This window comes from Pipistrellus hanaki (genome assembly GCF_964339955.1).
Source record: "Pipistrellus hanaki genome assembly, chromosome: 4".
In the NCBI taxonomy this organism is placed as follows: domain Eukaryota; kingdom Metazoa; phylum Chordata; class Mammalia; order Chiroptera; family Vespertilionidae; genus Pipistrellus; species Pipistrellus hanaki.
Genome location: NC_140506.1, coordinates 37,456,701 through 37,475,434, shown reverse-complemented (window position 1 = coordinate 37,475,434; position 18,734 = coordinate 37,456,701). Strand labels below are relative to the sequence as shown.

The window sequence follows — 18,734 nt, the reverse complement described above, 5'->3', positions numbered from 1 at the left end:
CACACCGTTTGCATCCTAAATATCTGGGGAATTCCTCTGGTTAACGGCTGAGGAAAGTTTAAACCAGCCTGCCCTTCTTAGTTCGGCATTCTCATTAGGGAGAGAGCTGAAAACCACTGGGTAATTTGATCTCTGGCCTTGAAATCACTGAGATGGACAGAGTTTAATGAACTGAGTGTAGTTTCAGTGGACAAGCCTGTCTTGCTGATTTTTTAGATGTTTAAAAGTGCACAGCTACGTGTGTGTGTACGTGTCTGCATACAGTCCCGATCACACCGTATTTCATGGTTTTAAATATATGAGAGAAATAAGGCACTAGGGAAGGGAAATCTCCGATATATTGTATAAATTAAGCTCTAAAGAGCCATGTTTGCACACATGTACCTTGTACATTTTGTTCTTTATTGCATGTGTGTTTGATGTGTAAATACTCAGGCTGTTTTCAGATCCTTCTCTAAGCTTGCTCTTAGGCAGTGTGTACTGTGGACACAGCACAGGCCCGTTCAGGCCACAGGCCTGCAGGTTGTAAAAGCCAGCATCAAAACAAAGAAGAAGAAAAAACAAAAAACAAAAACAAAAAAACTAGAAACCCAGTGAGACTGGACTTTTCAGTGATGCTTTTATAAATATGAACATAGTCTACACTGGACTTTGGCCTTTTACTTTAAATCATTTGAAAACCCTTAATTCCACTCCTGCTTAGCAGTGCTGACCTCAGTGAGAAGGTGGGTGTAGTTTCGGAGGTAGTGGGCAGTGACCAGCATTGCCTTGACCCCTGGGCCAATACCAGGTTAGGCCCTTGGCTCCTAAGGGAATGGTTGCCCTGTGTTCTTAGGCCCAGCGCATGGGTGATAGCCTGCAGGGCGTCATTGGAAATGCTCCATCCCCTGAAAGCTCTGCTAGCGAACCTGTGGCTGCAGCAGCTTTGGAGTGTGCTCGGAGCGCTTGTTTTATGGGATCCTGGTGAAGGCCGCGCCCCGGCTGCCCCTGCCCTGTGCCCTCCGGGAGGTTCTTGGGCTGGAGCTGCACTGGCCCGCCCCAGCCCCTCTGGGGTGAGGCTTCTGTTGTGTGCACAGCGCCTCCTGACCGGTTGCTCGGAACCTTTGCTCCGAGGGGCAGTTTCCACATGAACCACTCCGGCTTCCTTCTGTCGGCAGCATTCATGGTTCAGGTGTTCGGGGCCAGAGGAGGGGCAGGAAAAGAAAAGCTTTTTTGCCATTTTTATAAAGTTCCTGTGGCTACTTCCAGGTTAACATTTTTTGGTTTGTACTAATTATTGAGTCTATAAAGTGACACTTTATTGCTGTGTTTGTTTTTAAAGAACTTGGTTCAAAAGGAGTCAATACCTAACTGAAAACAACTTCAGTTTTATGGCATCTAAAGAGGTAAACAAACAGACAAACAAAAACAGAAACAGACTCGTAGATACAGAGAACAGACTGATGTTTGCCAGATGGGAGCGAAGTGGGGATAGGGGGAAGAAAAGGGTGAAGGGATGAAAATGTACAATTTGGTCGTTAGAAATAGTCACTGGGATGTAGAGTATAGCACAGGGACTATCTATATAATAAAAGGGTAATGTGCAATTGGTCACGACGCCCTCACAGTAACAACCGACAAGCAGGCTGCGTGGGGCAATCAGGCCGGCAGGGGAGGGGGGCAGTATGGGGTGATCAGGCTGGCAGGGGTGGGCAGTATGGGGCGATCAGGCTGGCAGGCAGAGGTGGTTAGGGGTAATCAGCTGGGAGGGTAGGGGGGGTGGGAGGGGGAAGCGGGCTGGACAGTTAGGGGCGATCAGGCAGGCAAGAAGGTGAGCAGTTAGGAGCCAGTGGTCCCAGATTATGAGAGGGATATCCGAGGTGTCCTGGATTGGAGAGGGTCCAGGTTTGGCTGAGGGGAATTTTGTGCACCGGGCTTCTAGTAGTAAATAATATAGTCATAACTATGCATGGGGTCAGGTGGGTACTAGGCTTATCAGGGGCATCACTTCATAAAATCATATAAATGTCTAATCACTATGCTATTCACCTGAAACTCATATACAATAATGTTGTACCTCAATTGTAATTGAAAAATTAAAAACAACACATTTCAGCTTTAACATGGCAGGCACACTCATGAGCTGATGATGGTCTCCCAGGAATCCACCAGTCTTCACCCTAATGTATGTTCCCCTTCCGCTAGGAAATGGCCTTCCTTCTAGAAGGAATATTCTGATTCTCATGGTGGAGACGGGGTGAAAACATGTAAACTGTGGTCATGGCGGATGGCCCACCTGCGACTCCCTGCTTCCGCCTGGTGCCAGAGGCACTGGCGCGGCATCTCGCGCTCTCTGCCTTGCTTGGTCTGCGTCCCAGCTGCCATTACTTCCCGCTCGGTGGCCGGAGACCCAGGCCTGTCACCCTCCCGTTCTCCAGGATCTCTCGCCCCTCTGGTAGTTGAGACCCTCCCTCCCGCCCCGTGGTCTCCATTGTTTGGGAAGCCCTGTCTGACCGTGCTGGAGACAGGCCTGTGGGCAGCCCTGCCCCTTTGCTCTGTGCCAGCACCTGGGACCCGCTGGTCCTAGAGCTGCCATTGGACGGAGGCTTCTCCTCCAGACAAAGCTCGATCTTCCTGTGCGTGTTAGGAGCGGACTTCCAAGTGGCAGCCCTAACCGGTGGCTGCAGGAGGAGGCTGGGGCCAGCCTGGGATGGAGGAAACAGAAGCAGAGGGAGGAAAGCAGGGCAGCGCCAATCAGCCGGGCCGTTCCGGAAGAGGCCGCAGGGCAGCCTGGCGTGGGAAGGGATTCTCCGAGCTGCCTCTCGCGGTCACGTCTGATGATCGCGTTGACTCGACGGGGGTTTCCTTACTTCCCAGCGCTTCCATCCACTAAGCCCAGAGTAAATATAGTAGGAGAGCAAAACCTTTATTGCAGCAGTGACCTGTATGGGGTGCATGCTCCCGAGATAGTTGCCAGGCTTTAATGTGTGTCACGAGGTGATGTTTGTTTCTGTTTGATTTCAAAGGGCTCTGTGCCATGTGCACGTAGGGGACGGTGAAGAGAGGCAGGATAGGTGGCAGGCGCTCGGGCTGGGCCGGGAGCCGCAGCCCGCAGACGGGGTGGGTCGTGCTGTGACCCTGAAATCTCAGCACCGGCCCCAGCGCGTTGGTTTCTCGCCGACACTTCGTGTCTGTGCGTCAGGGTCCGCAGTGCCTCTGCTCCGTGCTGCCGGGCCCCAGGCCAATGGAGAGGGCTCATCGGGGACTTTTCTGATCTCATGGGGGAGGGAAGGGAGCCGGACGGCAAAGCCCCAGCTCCGGACTCTTCTGCTCAGAAGCGGCTGATTGGCCAGAGCAGGGCCCGTGGTCAGGCCCAATGTCATCGGGCTGGGGAAAGGGAACCTCCTCCGAGGAGGCAAGGTGAGTATTGGAAATAATAGCCCAGTCTTCCACAAGGGCTTTTCCAGAAGCTTCCAGTACGGAAGGGCCTCTGGTTCTAGTGAGCCTTGTGTTTTCGGGTGTTTTACGGATTTGTGAGAAAGACTCAAATAACAGGTGGCATAATCCTCCCCGTGCATCATGTCCGGGCTCTGAGCTGTTGGAAGGGACCCTGGTGGCACCGATCTTGGGAACAAGCAGTTATTCTTCCTGCCTCTGCACGGAGGGCCGGGGAGGCCGGCAGTTGCTGTGGGAAAGACCGTGGTGTCTCAGCCCTGTGCCCGCGGTTCCAAAGCCTCTTTTGTGCTCGAAAGAGAAGGCCCTGACTGTGCGCCCTGCGAGGATTACTGGGCAACACGTGAGCCCGGGGACAGCTGGTCTCCCTGCACAATCGCTGGTCCCGGACTTGTGTGGCGGAGAGCTGTGCCGAGGACAGGTGGCCGGCTCTGTCCTGCGGGGCTGGGCCACGCTTCCCTGCCTCTTCTCCCCGGTCTCTCCCTCCCCCGCACAAGCACAGGCCAGCCTCAGGGCTCCCGACCCCAGGGCTCCGGAGGCCTCCTTCCTCCTGATGTCTGGACTCTCCCGAGGGCTTGTAAAAAAAAAAATGCAGCTTCTGGCAACACCTCCAGGAAGTTTGATTCAGTGTGTGTGGGGAGGGGGACCAAGAATGTACGGTTTTTTGAGCAGGTGGCCTAGGCGCCCCGAGGAGGCCGGTGGTCGGGACCACACCGGGAGCAGCAGCACTCAAGGGCTCTCTGTCGTGGGGAGGTGAGAGCACACCCTTCTCCCCTCCAGGCCCCCAGAAGACAGGGATGTCCTAGGAGACGGAGATCAGGAAAACAGGTATCCGCCGAGAAACTGCCTGTGAGGGAGGAGCAGCACACGGATTGTTTGGACCACGTGGGTCCATGAGCAAAGTTATCGTTAGTAACAGTCCTGTCTCTCCCCGCCCTGGGTCGCCGCAGCCTCGGCCACTTTTTGGGCTCAGTAGCCTAAAGAACAAGAGATAAAAAAAATTAAAAACAAAACTGAAAACACTTAAAAATCTAAGGGAGGAAGGGAGGGAGGGAGGGAGGGAGGGAGGGAGGGAGGGAGGGAGGGAGGGAGGGAGGGAGGGAGGGAGGGAGGGAGAATCCTTCTCCGGAAAGTCATCTTTGCAGCTTCAGGCCCGCCCACCGCACCTGGGGTCCCGTCTGTGGGTCCTGTGGGTGGTGAGCTGCCATGTCCACACACACACCCCCGCCTGCCCTCCCCCCCACAACACCAACAAATATTTGCACCCCTCTTCCCGATGGCTGTAACCTTAAACCCTTTAACCGCCAGGAGCCTGAGGCCTATATTTAAAGGGAGACCTGTATCTCAGAGGCCTTGTGGGTACCATTTTTTTTTTTTTTTTGCTCTTTAGGAATTTTTGTAATTTGGAGGGAAGGCCCCGTTTTAATAAATTTACTTTGGAAATTTGGAGCTTCAGACCAGGACAGCTGAACATTGCAAACTCCTGGGGAGGGCCGTGATGTTTGGAGAGCCTCGCATCGGCGGCCCTGCGGTCTCCTGGGCGCCTCCTGCAGCCGACCTGTGCCAGCTCTGCCACCGAGGAAGAGCCCTGCTCCGGGAGGAGCCCCCCTTGTCCTGTGTGGACCCTATCAAACGCCCTGGCAGGGCGTGGGGTGGTGGGGCAGGGAGATGGACCTGCTACCAGCAGCCGCCCCACGGCCTCCCTGTGCGTGGGTGACCGCACACGGACGTCACCGGGGAGGCTGTCACCTGCGTGTGGACGTCACCGAGGCCGTGTGAAGGGCTCAGCCCTGCGGGCCGCACTGTCCCTGCGGGTCAGCCGCGATAGGATCACCCGCCCCCCCAGGCTGGGCCCGGGTCAGTTTCCAGCAGCCGCTGAGGCTGGTGGGCCTGGGAGACTGAGCTCTGATGTGATTAAGGGAAAGCCAATCCGCATCATGTGGCCTCAGAGGGGTCCCCGTTTGAGAAAACCTAGTGTGGGAACCATCTTCGTCAAGAACCCGGATAAATCCATAGGCACGTGATGAGACTGTTTCTGGTTTTGGAGACATTATGCCCTGCAAGCGGGGGTGTGATGAGAACGGCTCTAAGGATTAAGCCTTTGTTCACCCGAGAAGCTGCAGATAAGGCCATGTTGCCTCTGCAGGCACCCAGCCCTCGGTCCATGTGCAGGCAGGAGCCCTGGCCGCCCCCATGCTGGCCGCAGCACCCCGCCAGGTACAGAAGCAGATGCTGGAGGGCCGTTTGTTTCCACTCACCCAAACCAGGCATGCCCGCCTGGCTGGAGAGACTAGGGGAGGCGTCTGAGATGGACAGCTCTGAGTGCCGCACGTGCCGGAGTCCCCGAGTCTCCCGCTCCGGGGGGTGAAGCTGTGGCGGGTCTGCAGGCTCATCATGCCAAGCAGGAAGCTGCCCAGAAGGTGGGCGCTACCTCTTAGGCCAATCACCCTCATGGAATTCAGCTCAAGGTTTGAAGACTTCCTAGCTTGTCCTGTGGACCTCAACACCAGGAACCACAAACTGAAAATGTATTAGATCATTTTGTATCAAAGTTCCATTATGAAGCACCGAGGGTTTTTCAATTTAAAGAATATAGTCTCTGGGTTCTGATATGGTCCAGACAGTGTTAACCCCCCCTCCCCCTCGCCCCCAGTGTGGGTTTTGATTCCTCCCCACCCTCCTCCCCCCCCCCCGAAATTGGTTTTATTTGATGTACCCAAGTCTTCAGTTTCTCAACAAAGAAAACAATTCTCCATTTAAAAAAAGTAATAATAGGAGTTAACATTTTTGAGTACTCACTGAATCACAAATACTTGAAGCGAATCACGTGGTAATGATTGATAACAGCGGAGCTATGTGGAGCACAGTGAATTGGAAGCCTTGCTGATTATTTTACATACGTACACTGTCTCTTCATCCCCATAGTAGTCTTGTGAGGAAGATGCTGTTTTAGCCTTATTTTGCAGATGAGGAAACTGAGGCTGGCAGAGATTAAATATAAAAGACATATAGCTGTTTAATGGCAAAGTGGAGATTTTATCCCAGGCCTGTTGACAAAGCTCTTAAAGCACTGCCACCCCACCTCACACTGCTCAGTGCCCTTTCCCAGCATGCCTTGGTCCACTGCCGAATGCTCCCTTTGCTTGGCTGAGCGGTGGGCAGAGAGCGGGGCAGGTGAGAAGCATCGGAAGCTCAGGTTGGTCCTTTTTATTTTATTCTTTTATTTTTAAATATATTTTTCTTGATTTCAGAGAAGAAGGGAGAGGGAGAGAGAGAGAAAGAGAAAGAGAAAGAGAGAGAAGCATCAACGATAAGAATCATTGACAGGCTGCCTCCTGCACATCCTATACTGGGGGTTGAGCCCACAATCCAGACATGTGTTCTGACCAGGGAATCCATCCATAACCTCTTGGTTCAAAGGTCAACACTCAACCACGGAGCCACACCAGCCGGGCCCAGGTTGTTCCTTTTTAAAGGAAGGCTCTGCAGTTAGAGGAAGGAGGGCCCTTCCTTCTGGTCACACAGATCTCTCCTCATCGAGATAGTTCCTTCTGGTCACACAGATCTCTCCTCAGCTGATCCTCAACCATCAGCTGCTCTCTCCTTAGCTCCCCTCCCCCCTCACCTCTATCTGCAGATCTTCCTGTGTTTTTATAAGCTACATAGAAAATGTGGTTCCATTTCAAGGAAGCCCAGCAAACATTTCTTAGAAATGCAAGTCCTATGGAAAAGGACTGCTTCAGCTTCTGGGATGGCATCTCTCAGGACAGGGCCTCTCAACCTGGGCATCAGAATCCATCCAAGGAGCCTGCAAAACACAGAACCTGCCCAGGTCTGCCTTCTGCCACTTCCGCACAATAATCCGGGTTCTCTAGGACCAGAGAGGACCTTTGCATGTTCTCTCTGGGTAGACAGAAAGAGAGATACACATCCATGTATATGAATGCATTTGTAAAATTATTCTGATTCGGAAGTGTAGCCCCAGTCATTTTCCTCCCAGATATGACACAGTAGGAATCATACAGCATTACCTGCCAAGGATTCTCCCCAAATTATTGAAGCTGAATCTAAACTAGCCTTTAGACTTAACCTCCAGTTTCTATAAAAGAGGATAGAGAGCAATCTTACATGGCCTCGTGAGGAAATAGACAAATCTAGAAGGTTGGGTATTCTGTAAGACAGCTGGCCCGGTAGCTTCAAAAAAGTGTCAGGGGAACATGGACAGGGAGGGAAATATTAGTGTTGGAAGGCCCATTCTTGACTAAAAGAAACTAAAGACACATAACCAAATGCAGTGCATGAGCTTTGATTGAGTCATGGTTTTAAGAAAACAGCTGTTAAAATGGGGCAGAGTAGAGAAATTTGAATGTGGCCTATGCTTTGACTATAAGGGGTTATTGTTAGTTTTCTTGGGCGTGTTAATTTTATTGTGGTTACGTAGGAGAATGTCCTTATTTTTAGGAGGTGTATGCTAAAGTACTTAGAGGTGAAGTGTCAAGACATCTGCAACTCATTTTCAAACAGTCCAGAAAAGAAATGTGTGTGTCTGAGTGCTGGTGAGTGTGTATACCACAGTGACGGAGCACGCGTGGCAACATGCTAACACCAGTCTGGGTGTTCATGGTTCTTTGTAGCTTATGTCTGTGTTGCAAGTTTTCATAATAAACTTGAAAACCAGACCCAGGTGAGCAAGCAAGGTCGTGCTCTTCAGAACTGTGTCTGCCGTGGCCTTGTTGGTGGGCCTGGCTGCTGCCGCCAGTGGGCGGTGTGGTTTCTGGGGCAGCTTTGCTTGCTGTGCATTCGGTCTGCCTCTGCCTTTCTAGCTGGGTGGGAGCTTGGCCCCCAGGGTCTTTAGGGACCTCCTAGCCAGTGGCACTGGTGGCTCTCCTCACACACACGTTCTTCCCTTCTCACTGACAGCGAAGCTGCCAGAGATAGGATCCCAGGATGCACATGGCAGACTGGGCCTAGCTCTGCGCAGCACCTTCGCCCTTCTGTAACCGTCAGGCTCTGTGGAGAGCACAGTATAATTGGCCGCACAGACCAACCATTTATCAACTCCTCCATTCTGTTTTCTGGACTATAGTACGGCTCTAGGTTTCTGCAGAATTCTCATTTGTTTGGTGGTTTTCTTTATTACTTGCTAAAAGCTTTACTCAGAGGATCATTATGCGAATCATGGCATCCTTTTCTGAGCGTCAAAGGGCCGTCCACTTACCCTTAGCCATCAGTGATGCGATGGTAAAGTCAGGTGTCCTGGAGGGGAATGGGTTGGGTAGCCCAAGGGTAGAAGACGTTTATAGGGAATGTCAGTGAGGGCCTGGTTTTATTTAGTGCGTTTTGAAGAAGCAGGAAGTGCATTGAATAGCAGTGGGTTCCATGCTAAGACTTTCTGTGCCCGAATCCCTGTGGTTAGCCAGGGTCTACTTCCCCTTTGATACGGATGCTGTGTCAGCAGGCATCCCTGCACGTGGGACGCAGCCAGAGTGCAACACTTTCCAGAACACAGGCCCCTCTGGAGCCCTTGCTGTGCTGTTTCCAGGTTTTCCCTTGTTCCTCCAACCTGAGGACTTTTCTTGGATGCTCCGTTTTTGTCGGTCCTGCTATCCGGGCTCTTTCTGTGATAGCAGTCATTAGCAAACTAGCTGGGGAGAACCAACAAAGAAGAATAATGGCCTCAGTCCAGCCACTCCGGCGTGGATGTAAGAATTTGGTGCAGTGGATTGTTTTAGCACAAAAGGATGGGGAACTATCTAGTCTAAACTAAGCACAGTCTAAATAATCCGGCCTTCAGTTTGGCACAGACCATTTTGCTAAGCCCGGGAGTGCCCTCTTCCTTTCTGAAGTTTCATATCCTTTCTCGTCAGGAGTTGCAACCTACTTGCATTCCTGGCTTTAAGCAGAGCTCGCTGGCCAAGACAGTGGTCACTTGGCATAGTAATTAGCATCCACGTCACCTAAGAGATAGAGGCAGCGTCCCGAGGTCCTGCCAGAGGACAAATACGTGGAGGTCTGTATTCACTGAGCAATTGCCATTGGACAGAAGAGGGGCCGGGATGGGGATGGGCTGGCGTAACGGTACATTGGGGTTCTAATCAAACGGGAAGACTTGCGTAGAAGCCTCATTTTCTCCTAACAGGCTGGGCTCCCCCTGTTGGCTCCAAGTGTCGATGAGTGTGGTGGGTGGGTGGAGGGGACTCTGGGGAGTCGTGGGCCTGTTTTCTTGTTCTCATCCAGAATGGCCAGTTCATTATAAACAGTCTCCAAGGCTCTATTGTATTCAGTTTTCTTCAAAGGCGTTTCTATTTGGTGGTATTTGGGGATGGGGACTCGAGAACGAGTGAGTAGGAGTGGGTTATACTTCTGGCCTGATGCTAATTGATTTTCCACAGTGGAATTTTGCAGCTGGGGTAGGCAGTGGGGAAAACAGAAAGTCAGACCAGTGCCCCGCCCAGAAAGCCCACCAGGGAAGCTTAGACACGAGTGACCTCATTCATCTCTAAATAGCCTGTGCTTAGGTACCGGTACTCTTTCTCGGTGTGCAGTGGCCGGGCGCTGTTACCTGCTGAGCAGCCCCTTCAGTCACACTGTTGTCTGACCTGGGCCATCCCCGTTGGGGGAAATTTCCTGAGGGGAAGGAGTTGGTGTCTATTGAGCACTTACTATGCCATGCACGGAGCAAGGTGCTTTGACAGGTTCTTGTTTACTCCCCACAGTGTCATGAGGTGGGGCTCTCTGACGGTCCCCATCTGGCAGATGAGGAAGCTGAGCATGGTCAGTCAGGGGTGCAACTGGCTTGGGAACCAGACCTGGTGGATTCTGAAACTCAGGCATTTGAACACACGACCCGGAACAGTCTCATCACACACACACACACACACACACACACTCACACACTGACAATTATTAAGTGCCTATGTTTCTAGTATTGCGCTAATTTCCTAAAACTGCATTGCATAACTACACTGGCGCGAGGTCTTTCAAATGCATGGTGCTTTGTGAGATAAGTAGTCACCAGACGTCAGCGGGCATGAGGCAGAAACTTCTGCACTGCGCTTTCCTATTCCCCTGCCCTACCAGCTGCCAACATGCCACGGGGCTTTGTAGTTCTTATGCAGTTGACATGGCCTGGGTTAGTAAGATCCAATTGTTCAGAACAGATGCGCCCGGATGTCAGATGTGAGCTGTGTGGTGCTTCCTGACCTTGGGGAAGGGGCAGACGGGGGCTGCCCATGAGCACCAGGGGGCCCCGGTCAGGGTTCAGGCTCCTCCGAGGGAGGGCTGAGCTGTGAGAGCCAAGCCCTCTGGTCATGAAGCCATTGGTCCTTGGGAAAAGAATGAGTCCTTGTGAGCCCAGACACAATGGGCATGCTGAGTTCCAGGCCTGGGGTGAGTGGACGCTGGGGCAGAGGCGCGTGTGATGAATGGGGGCAGTTCATTCTTGACAGGCAAGTTTCTGTTGTCAACAAATCCACTCGGTGGGAATGACAGTCAAGGGTCATTTTTAAATCATTTCCCCAAGTGACTAAGTCATGGACTCCTGAGTTTCTTTTCTTCTTGCATTTTAATTAGTATAGTTTAATTTTATCTAACAATGACCCTCTGAGAAAATGAGTGAAAAGACAGCTTGCATGGCAATGTGTTTTTTTTTGTATGGCATTATTGCCTTTTATTCTCTTTTTACGCATGAAGCAAACCCTCGTATGTCCCTGTTGGTAATTTGACTCCCAGGCAATAAAATTAGGTGTTGCTGCTCTCTGCTGTTAGGCACAAACTTTTGGTGCAAGTTTTTCATACTGAGCCGCTCTCAGAGAGACCCGTGCACTTTAAAAAGCGCAGACCGTCTTGTCTGCTGACCGTTCCCTGCCAGTATGTCTAGATCTGTCTGGGTCCCCGTGCTGTTTGACTTTTTCTGAAAAGATGATGGAGCGGGCGCCCCCGGGGGGCGGGGGGCGGGTGGCGGGGCTGGCAGGGCCTCTTGCCTTTGTCACGCTGCAGGGAGATAAGGGTAACCACCAGCCAGTTGGGAGAGTTTGGGGAGGAAACAAAGACCACAAGCTCTGGAGAAGGGCCGCGTGCTGGCTGGGGAGTGGACCGGCTCCAGGAGGTTCTGCGGGGACCCGGTGGCGGCCGGGGCCGGAGGGTGCGGGTGGGAGGGGAAGGCTGCGGGAGGGAAGGGCGGCAGCGCCGGGACCGACCGGCAAGTTTGCGGCTGCAGGGGCGGGGCCTCGCTGCTGACCGCCGCCTCTTCTTCTCCCTTAGGTGAGGCCGCTGAGCTCGGAGGAGGCCGACATGGCAGCATGACAGCCCAGGAGCGGCGCCAGGATCCCGGAGAAAGGAGCCCTGGGCTGTGGGCGTGAGTCCCCCCAGCAGCGACTTCCTGCCGAGGCCGCCCCGCGCCGCCGCCTCCTCCGCCGCCGGCTTTGTGTTGTGAACTCCTTGGACTCCCTCCTTTTCCCGCCTTCAACAGCAGCAATATGTGTCATGTCATTGTCACCTGCCGCTCCATGCTCTGGACCCTCCTGAGTATTGTGGTGGCGTTCGCGGAGCTCATCGCCTTCATGAGCGCGGACTGGCTCATTGGGAAAGCCAAGACCCGCGGCGGCGGCGGCACCGGCACCGGCTCCGGCACGGACCCCGAGGAGCGGGGCGGCCCCCCGGAGCCCCACCACCCGACTCTGGGCATCTACGCGCGCTGCATCCGCAACCCCGGGGTGCAGCACGTCCCGCGGGAGACGCTGTGCGGGCCCTACGCCGAGAACTTCGGGGAGATCGCCAGCGGCTTCTGGCAGGCCACTGCCATCTTCTTGGCCGTGGGCATCTTCATCCTCTGCATGGTGGCCCTGGTGTCCGTCTTCACCATGTGTGTGCAGAGCATCATGAAGAAAAGTATCTTCAACGTCTGCGGGCTGTTGCAAGGCATTGCAGGTAGGTGTGCGCGGAGGGGAGGGGCCCGGGAGCGGGAGGGGCTCTGCGTGCGCGGGGCACACACACTTGCTCTCTCACTGACTGCGGGTTTTGAAGACCCTCTTCTGTCTGGTCAGGTTGACTTTGCAAAAGTCTGTTCTCAGCACCATGGGCGCGCTGCCTGGTCACCCCTTTCCCCGTTTGACTCCCCGCTTTGGGCGAAGTGTCTGCTCCTCTGCTCTCGTGTTCCTGTTCATTGCTATTTCCTCCGGTTCTAAGTTGTTGGGTTTTGTTGAAACGACGACTCTGCTTTTCCCATTAAATTAAAAGCATGTTTTCTACGTATGAATCCATGGAGGAGTTAGGTCCCACCTGCAGCAAGCACTCTAGGCTGAGAAGGAGTGTGAGTGTGGGGTGTCCATGCAGGGAGGGGAGCTGGTTGCCACCACTGTCAGCCCAACCCCGATGATGTCAGCTTTGGTAGAGGAAGCAGCGAGCTGGGAAGGAATTAGTATCAGCTGCTCTGAGTTTCATGTGCTGGTGTAAATTGTCTGTCTCCTGGAGCCTGGCAAGTGTTCTGTACAGATCAGAAAATAGAAACTCCCACTTTCTGGAGCTTTCTCACTGACGAGCTGGTTATAAATCGGTGGAAAGAAAAGTATGAGCTCCTTACAGAGAGGGAGGCCGTGAGCTGCAAGAAACTTCCAAGGCCACCAGCTCTTTCATGGACTTGGCCACGTGGCTTTGAAAGGTGGATCCAGAACCAAGAGGGGAGGGAATCAGTTTGTCTGGGCTCAAGGGACTTGTTCTGTATGGCAGAAACATGCGTGCATGCGGGGCAGAATGAAGACATCCTCAAGGAAGCAGAGGGATAGACTCTTGCTTTGGTTTTCAGAAAAGAAATGAACATTTCAACAATCATAACCAAGCTGTTTATTAATCTGAACTCTAAAAGGGTTGCAGGTGGATTGGCTGTTTTTCCTAACTGAAGGGCATGATGAATGACTCATCCATCCCTCAGCAAATGCTAGTGTGTGTGCACAGAACTCCTTGACAGTGAGGATAAGCGCTGGACCTGGTGTCCAGGCCTGGAAACAGCCTAAATGAATTCCCTCTAGTCTGCCTTATAGCACACTCTTGAGCTCAGCAGGCTGGCTTCCAAGTAAACAGATCGAAAGAGTTTCCCCCAAGTCTGAGGGGGGAGTGTGTGTGTGTGTGTGTGTGTGTGTGTGTGTGTGTGTGTAGGGGGTAATGGGCCCAGAAATAAGTGTACCACCTCTCTATGTTCCTCTTCTGAAAAATAGAGAGTTTGGAAATATGACATTACCTTAGTTTTTTGTTTTTGTTTTTCTTAGACTTTTGATTTCAGCTTTGGTTAGGGGAAGAAGAAACTTTGTCCTCTTTTATTCACTTATGATTTGAAGTTTATCTTTATTCCCTTCAGACACACAGGGCCTCAAGGATTTGTGTTTATTTTCATGTATATATCTTCAAACTGTTGTTGAGAAGTGTTACCAAAAGCTCTTAAGAAGTCAGTGTGAACATGCAGGTGAAGGGAAGCCAGCACACAATTTACTAGTCCTGTTGAGTTCTGGTTGGCCAGAGAGGCAATTTTCCATGCACTTACAGTGAGCTTTATCAATATGCTGGTATGCAGGTGAAATGGGTTTGTCATCCCTAGGAATGCTTTTCATCCTGAGAAATAGTTATCTTCAGGCACATTAGTGGCCGTCTACAGTGAGGGCTGGGACTTCTTGGGCTATACCACCATACCTGTTTTTACAGCCTGTAGAAACAACTTCAGATACCGTCAGTCTAAAAGACTATTTGCATGCAGTTTTTAATACAGCGTTTAGTCCATTGAATTCAGTCTCTAATAAAGTGAACTAATCCAACAAAATTTTTGGTGCTCTTGTTGGCTATTTCATATAAATGGCAAGAACATTCGTTTTGGCACAAAAATTAGAACATATCTTTGCTATTATTCACATACTCCAATGAGCTATTTCTGACCTCCTCTTCCTCCTCCTCCTCCTCCTCCTCCTTTTTCCTCTCTCTTTCTCCCTCCCTCTCTCTCTCTCTCTCTCTCTCTCTCTCTCTCTCTCTCTCTCTCAACTGTGTGTATCAGGCCTCAGCTATGTTCCCCCTGCATACACATAGGATCTTAAGTTTGCAATTACTAAAAATTTTAAATTGGCAGGAGGCAGAGATTCCTGTGTAGTCAGACTATCTCTCTAGGGCCCACTGATCTAAGACAAAGCACAGAAATACAGGGGAAGCTGTGCTTTTCTCCTTCCAGTTGAGCAGCATCCCTCTGAGAAGAAATCAAGGGAAAGAAGGACTAGTCCGCCAACTCCCTCGTGTTGGGGTTGGGTGAGAGGCATCTGTAAGGGATGCTTAGTGGGCTTTTTCCCCTCAGGAAGGTCTACACCAGGCAGTTAAGCCAACATAAATGACAGTTTTCCATGGTCCTTGAATCTGTGGCTGAGAAAGTGTGTCGGAAGCAGCTGACTTGCTTTCTCTACTCTTGGCCAATCTGTAACAGCACGTGGTCAGCCCCAGCCTCAGCCAAGCACTTGCAGCAGCTGTGAGCATCAGTCTTTTTTCTCCTCTTGCCCACTTTCTCTCAGCCTGGCCTGGATCTGACACCGAAACAAATGGTGAGGAAGGAGGCTGTTGCCAGCATAACTCTTTGGAAATACATCCAGACTGTTTATTCTTGCACCTTTCATTTTGGCAACAATGGCAATTTTGTAAAATGCAATTGGATGAGTAATTACAAGATATGTAAGAATATTCCTTTATTATACCTAATTTTAAAGAATAGGCCCCAGGTGTTATAGCATTCATTGTCTATAAAAAACATAACATAAATAATCTCGATATTTTGACTTTAGAAGCTGGTGTGAAAGAACCTTCTACTTCAGTAGAAATCTCAAGATTTGGGTTACTTATAAAATAATAAATACCACTCTTCACTGTTAAGTTAACCCAGATAGCAGGATTTACCTTCAAGTCCCATTATGTGGACACCCAGCTGACACTTCCTAAGTACTTGTGCATAAATGCCCTTGGTGTTCCGTACTTACTCTTAGTAGCAATTAAAAATCTAAGCCTCATATGGTCCTGGATCAGTCCTGATCTCACCTTAAAGTGGCTGTGACGTTGCCCAAACGACCTCACCTCTCTAAGCCTCTGTTTTCTCACCTGTAAAGTGGGTATAATGTTTTGAGAATTAGATAATATATGAGAGAGGCTTAAATACAGGGCTTGGCACATAATAATGTGTAGATATATATGATTATTAAATTTAAAGTATTTCTGTGTTCTTGGCAGGTTTATATTTTTTATGTTTCCTAGAATTGCTGCATTGTAAGGAATAGGGGTGTGTTTTATAATAAGCCTTTATAATTGAACTTGCTCTGTTGAAATCAACCACTGTATAGTGTATTCTCTGGCCCCTTAAAAGCCTGCCTGAGTCAGGGCTGAAGAGTTCAGAGCAGTCCTCTGACTTTGGTGTGACTAAGGGTGTCCTCAGAGATTTTTTTTTTTTTTTTTTTTTTTAAGCAGAAGATAGTTGAATTGAGAGGGAAGCAAAGAACCTCTTTCACTCCTCTTCCCCTTGACATATACATTCTCCATTCCTTTCCTTTCTGGAACAGCGTCTAGCAGCTGAGTCTTGATTGCAGGTGGCTTCTCAGGCTTCCCTCGCAGAATAAATCAGACTGATTGGTCTTCATTGGCGAGGACTTGTCCAGGACTTGGCAGAGCCAGAAACACATATCGGCTCATAGCCCTCTGGGATTCATTACAAAAGCTGGGTAATCGCCCAGCAGGGTGATTTGCCAGCTGTCTTCTTTAGGTTGTGACCTGGATGTAATCCATAGTGAAACCATAGAATGCAAAGATCCAGGTTTTCCATGACAGCATCAAGCAGTTTGTTTTTGGAAATGCATGAAGGGCTGTCTTGAAATCCGTGGAATCCCCAGTGACTCAGGTTTGGGACAGAAGCCATTAAAATGAGCTCAGGATTTGGCTCACTTGTGCTGGCTTGGCCTATTCCACTGGGGTTGCCATGAGGGTTGAACTAGCTCATGAGATGCTGGGCCTGGCCGCCTGCTGTCTTCTGTCTCCCCTCCTAGGTCTATTTGCTTCTTTGTGTCTGGCTGGCTCTCACGCTCTCTAATCCCTGCAGCCCTCTATCTGTCTACAACCAGCTCAGTCCAGCAGGATTGCCTCACAAGCTGCTCCACCAGTCTGACCAGATAGATTGCTGGGGGGCTGAACTCTGCCTCTACTGGGCTGGGGTAGAGGGTGTGCTCATGGGAACCGCTCCCGGCTGTGGCGGCTCAGACTTGGTGTGTGCAAACTCAGCTTTATTGCAAGTGAGCAATAATTGAGTATGAAGGAGGACACTATGAAAAGGGGAAAGGGAAAGGAATAAAAGGGTAAGAATCAGGAGAGGAGAGTTTTGCCTTTGCTGCTTTGTCATAAATGGGAATGTATGTGGAAGTATGGATATAAGCATATAAAATATACCTGGTCATTATCCAGGACTTGATATTCTATAATTGTCATTTTTCACAGGGTAAACCACAGCTCAACCTGGTTCCAGCAACCATTCTGATTTATCCCATGCCCTACCCATTCACTCCCAGACCAAAAAAAATCAGATCAGGCAGGCACTATGAAAGGGGGAGAGATGAGAATATTATACTATTCCTATAATAAAGGAATATTCTTACATATCTTGTAATTACTCATTAAGAGATCATCAATAACATGTTATTCTTCTACTGAAAGCACTTAAAAAGCAGCCAGAAAGGGGAAGAGATTCCTGACTTCCACAGGGACCTTGCCCCATAAATTTACACCTGAAAAGTCCCCCTGGCTTTCTCAGAGAAGGTAGTGAGACCTTGGTTGCCCAACTTCAAAATATCCTCAAAGAAAATGCGCGAGGAAAGTATAGGGAGCATCCCCCGGTTTTCCTTCTGAGAAGGAGGCACTGGAAGCTTCTGACCATCAAAATGAGGCTCTTGATTTCTGGCTCTCCAGACAGATAACACTACACCAGAAATCAGTTCTAAAAGTTCCATGTCTAAATTGGTGTAAGAATGCACTGATTATGGCACATTTACTAATTCATCAACCTTTAGTAATCCCTTGGTAAAAACTAAAGAATGCAGAACTGCTATAAGGCAGCTAGAATTAAAATTTAACTCAAGGAGTTTCTATGGGATACCTACTAAGTGCAAAGACCAATAGACTCAGGTCTACAATTTTTTGAGCTTCCACTCCCAGGCCCATATTAGAGAGTCATTGTTTCATAAATTGTACTCTAGGGAAGCAAAAAAATATAGTGAAGAACTCAACTGTGTCATTAGATAAAAAAGGTACTGTTTGAAAGCAAGTGGACCAAGTAGGCATTAATTTAAGTAAATCTAGGGTTTGGGATCTATTTTTAAAGAATCAGTTGGAAGATCTAGAAGAAAACTGCAACTCTCTTAAAATTCAGATATAGCAATTGATATGCAAATAAAATGTGGAAAGTGTTTTGCCATAGTAACCACTTAATTGCAGCTATAAATTATCACAGAGACCTGGATGGTCTATGATTAGTTTGCATTAACAAATAATCCCTTAAGTGTGGCTCTGAATATTCACACCAGCAGTCCAGGCACTCTTAATGCAATGGTGGTATTCTCAGGTGTGATGCTACTTCAAATGTGATCTGCAACTCCAATAAAGAACTGGCCTGTCGCACAGGCAGCCATATCTGTAAATGAGTTCAGTTCCTGTATAATCTTCCAGTAGCTTTATTTTTTAATGATAGCCCCAGTACAGATGAAATCTAAACAGTGGCTGTGTTCAGTGTTTCAAGGCTTACCGCAGGGACCTCATGCTGAAAAGATGGTGCCTGCTTCATTAGTTAACATTATCTGGACCTCAAAACCTTAGCAGGCAAGAAATTTACTTACTATCCTGAGTATTTCAGAGCTCAATAACTAATTTTTTGTGTCTTTTACTCTATAATATACTGTATTTTATTTAGGCAGCTTATTTTGAAAAATGTATTTTGGTTATAGTCAAACAGAAGCACTTTCTTGATCCCACATGTCAGATGAATAATCAAGACAGTATTTCATAAATTTCTCCCAGTTGCATGTAAATAGTTCAGAAAAAACATGCTCACTTGGAATATGAAGTACAACTTTACTACTCACTCACTGGAAGGAATAATCTGGCTAAATTAGTTTGTTGGGATGCATTTTAACAGGAGTTAAGGCTGTAGAAACTGCCAGTAAAGTAATCCTATCCTACATAATAAAAGCCTAATATGCTAAGTGACTGCTTGACCAGTCGCTATGACATGAGCTGACCAGTAAGTTAGCTTG

The 18,734-nt window shown here is 49.6% G+C and overlaps 2 protein-coding genes across 8 annotated transcripts in view; one reads left to right on the top strand and one right to left on the bottom strand.

The window, feature by feature from the left end:
- The window catches only part of LHFPL2 (LHFPL tetraspan subfamily member 2), a 136,746-nt gene that overhangs the window by 103,319 nt on the left and 14,693 nt on the right, over positions 1–18,734 (top strand). For 5 of the 6 annotated variants that reach the window (XM_084881353.1, XM_084881354.1, XM_084881350.1 and 2 more), the window contains one exon: positions 11,695–12,360. In XM_084881353.1, the coding sequence (XP_084737479.1) occupies positions 11,910–12,360 (451 nt within the window). In that variant the 5' untranslated portion in view covers positions 11,695–11,909. Of the gene's footprint in view, positions 1–11,458; positions 11,540–11,694; positions 12,361–18,734 lie in introns of those variants that run through there. The other variant, XM_084881355.1, reaches the window with a different exon arrangement.
- Positions 6,203–18,734, bottom strand: part of SCAMP1 (secretory carrier membrane protein 1) — a 94,748-nt gene continuing 82,216 nt past the window's right edge. The window contains exon 11 of one of the 2 annotated variants that reach the window (XM_084881338.1): positions 6,203–6,413. The gene's annotated coding sequence lies outside the window, so the exon portion shown is untranslated. Of the gene's footprint in view, positions 6,414–14,432; positions 14,982–18,734 lie in introns of those variants that run through there. The other variant, XM_084881337.1, reaches the window with a different exon arrangement.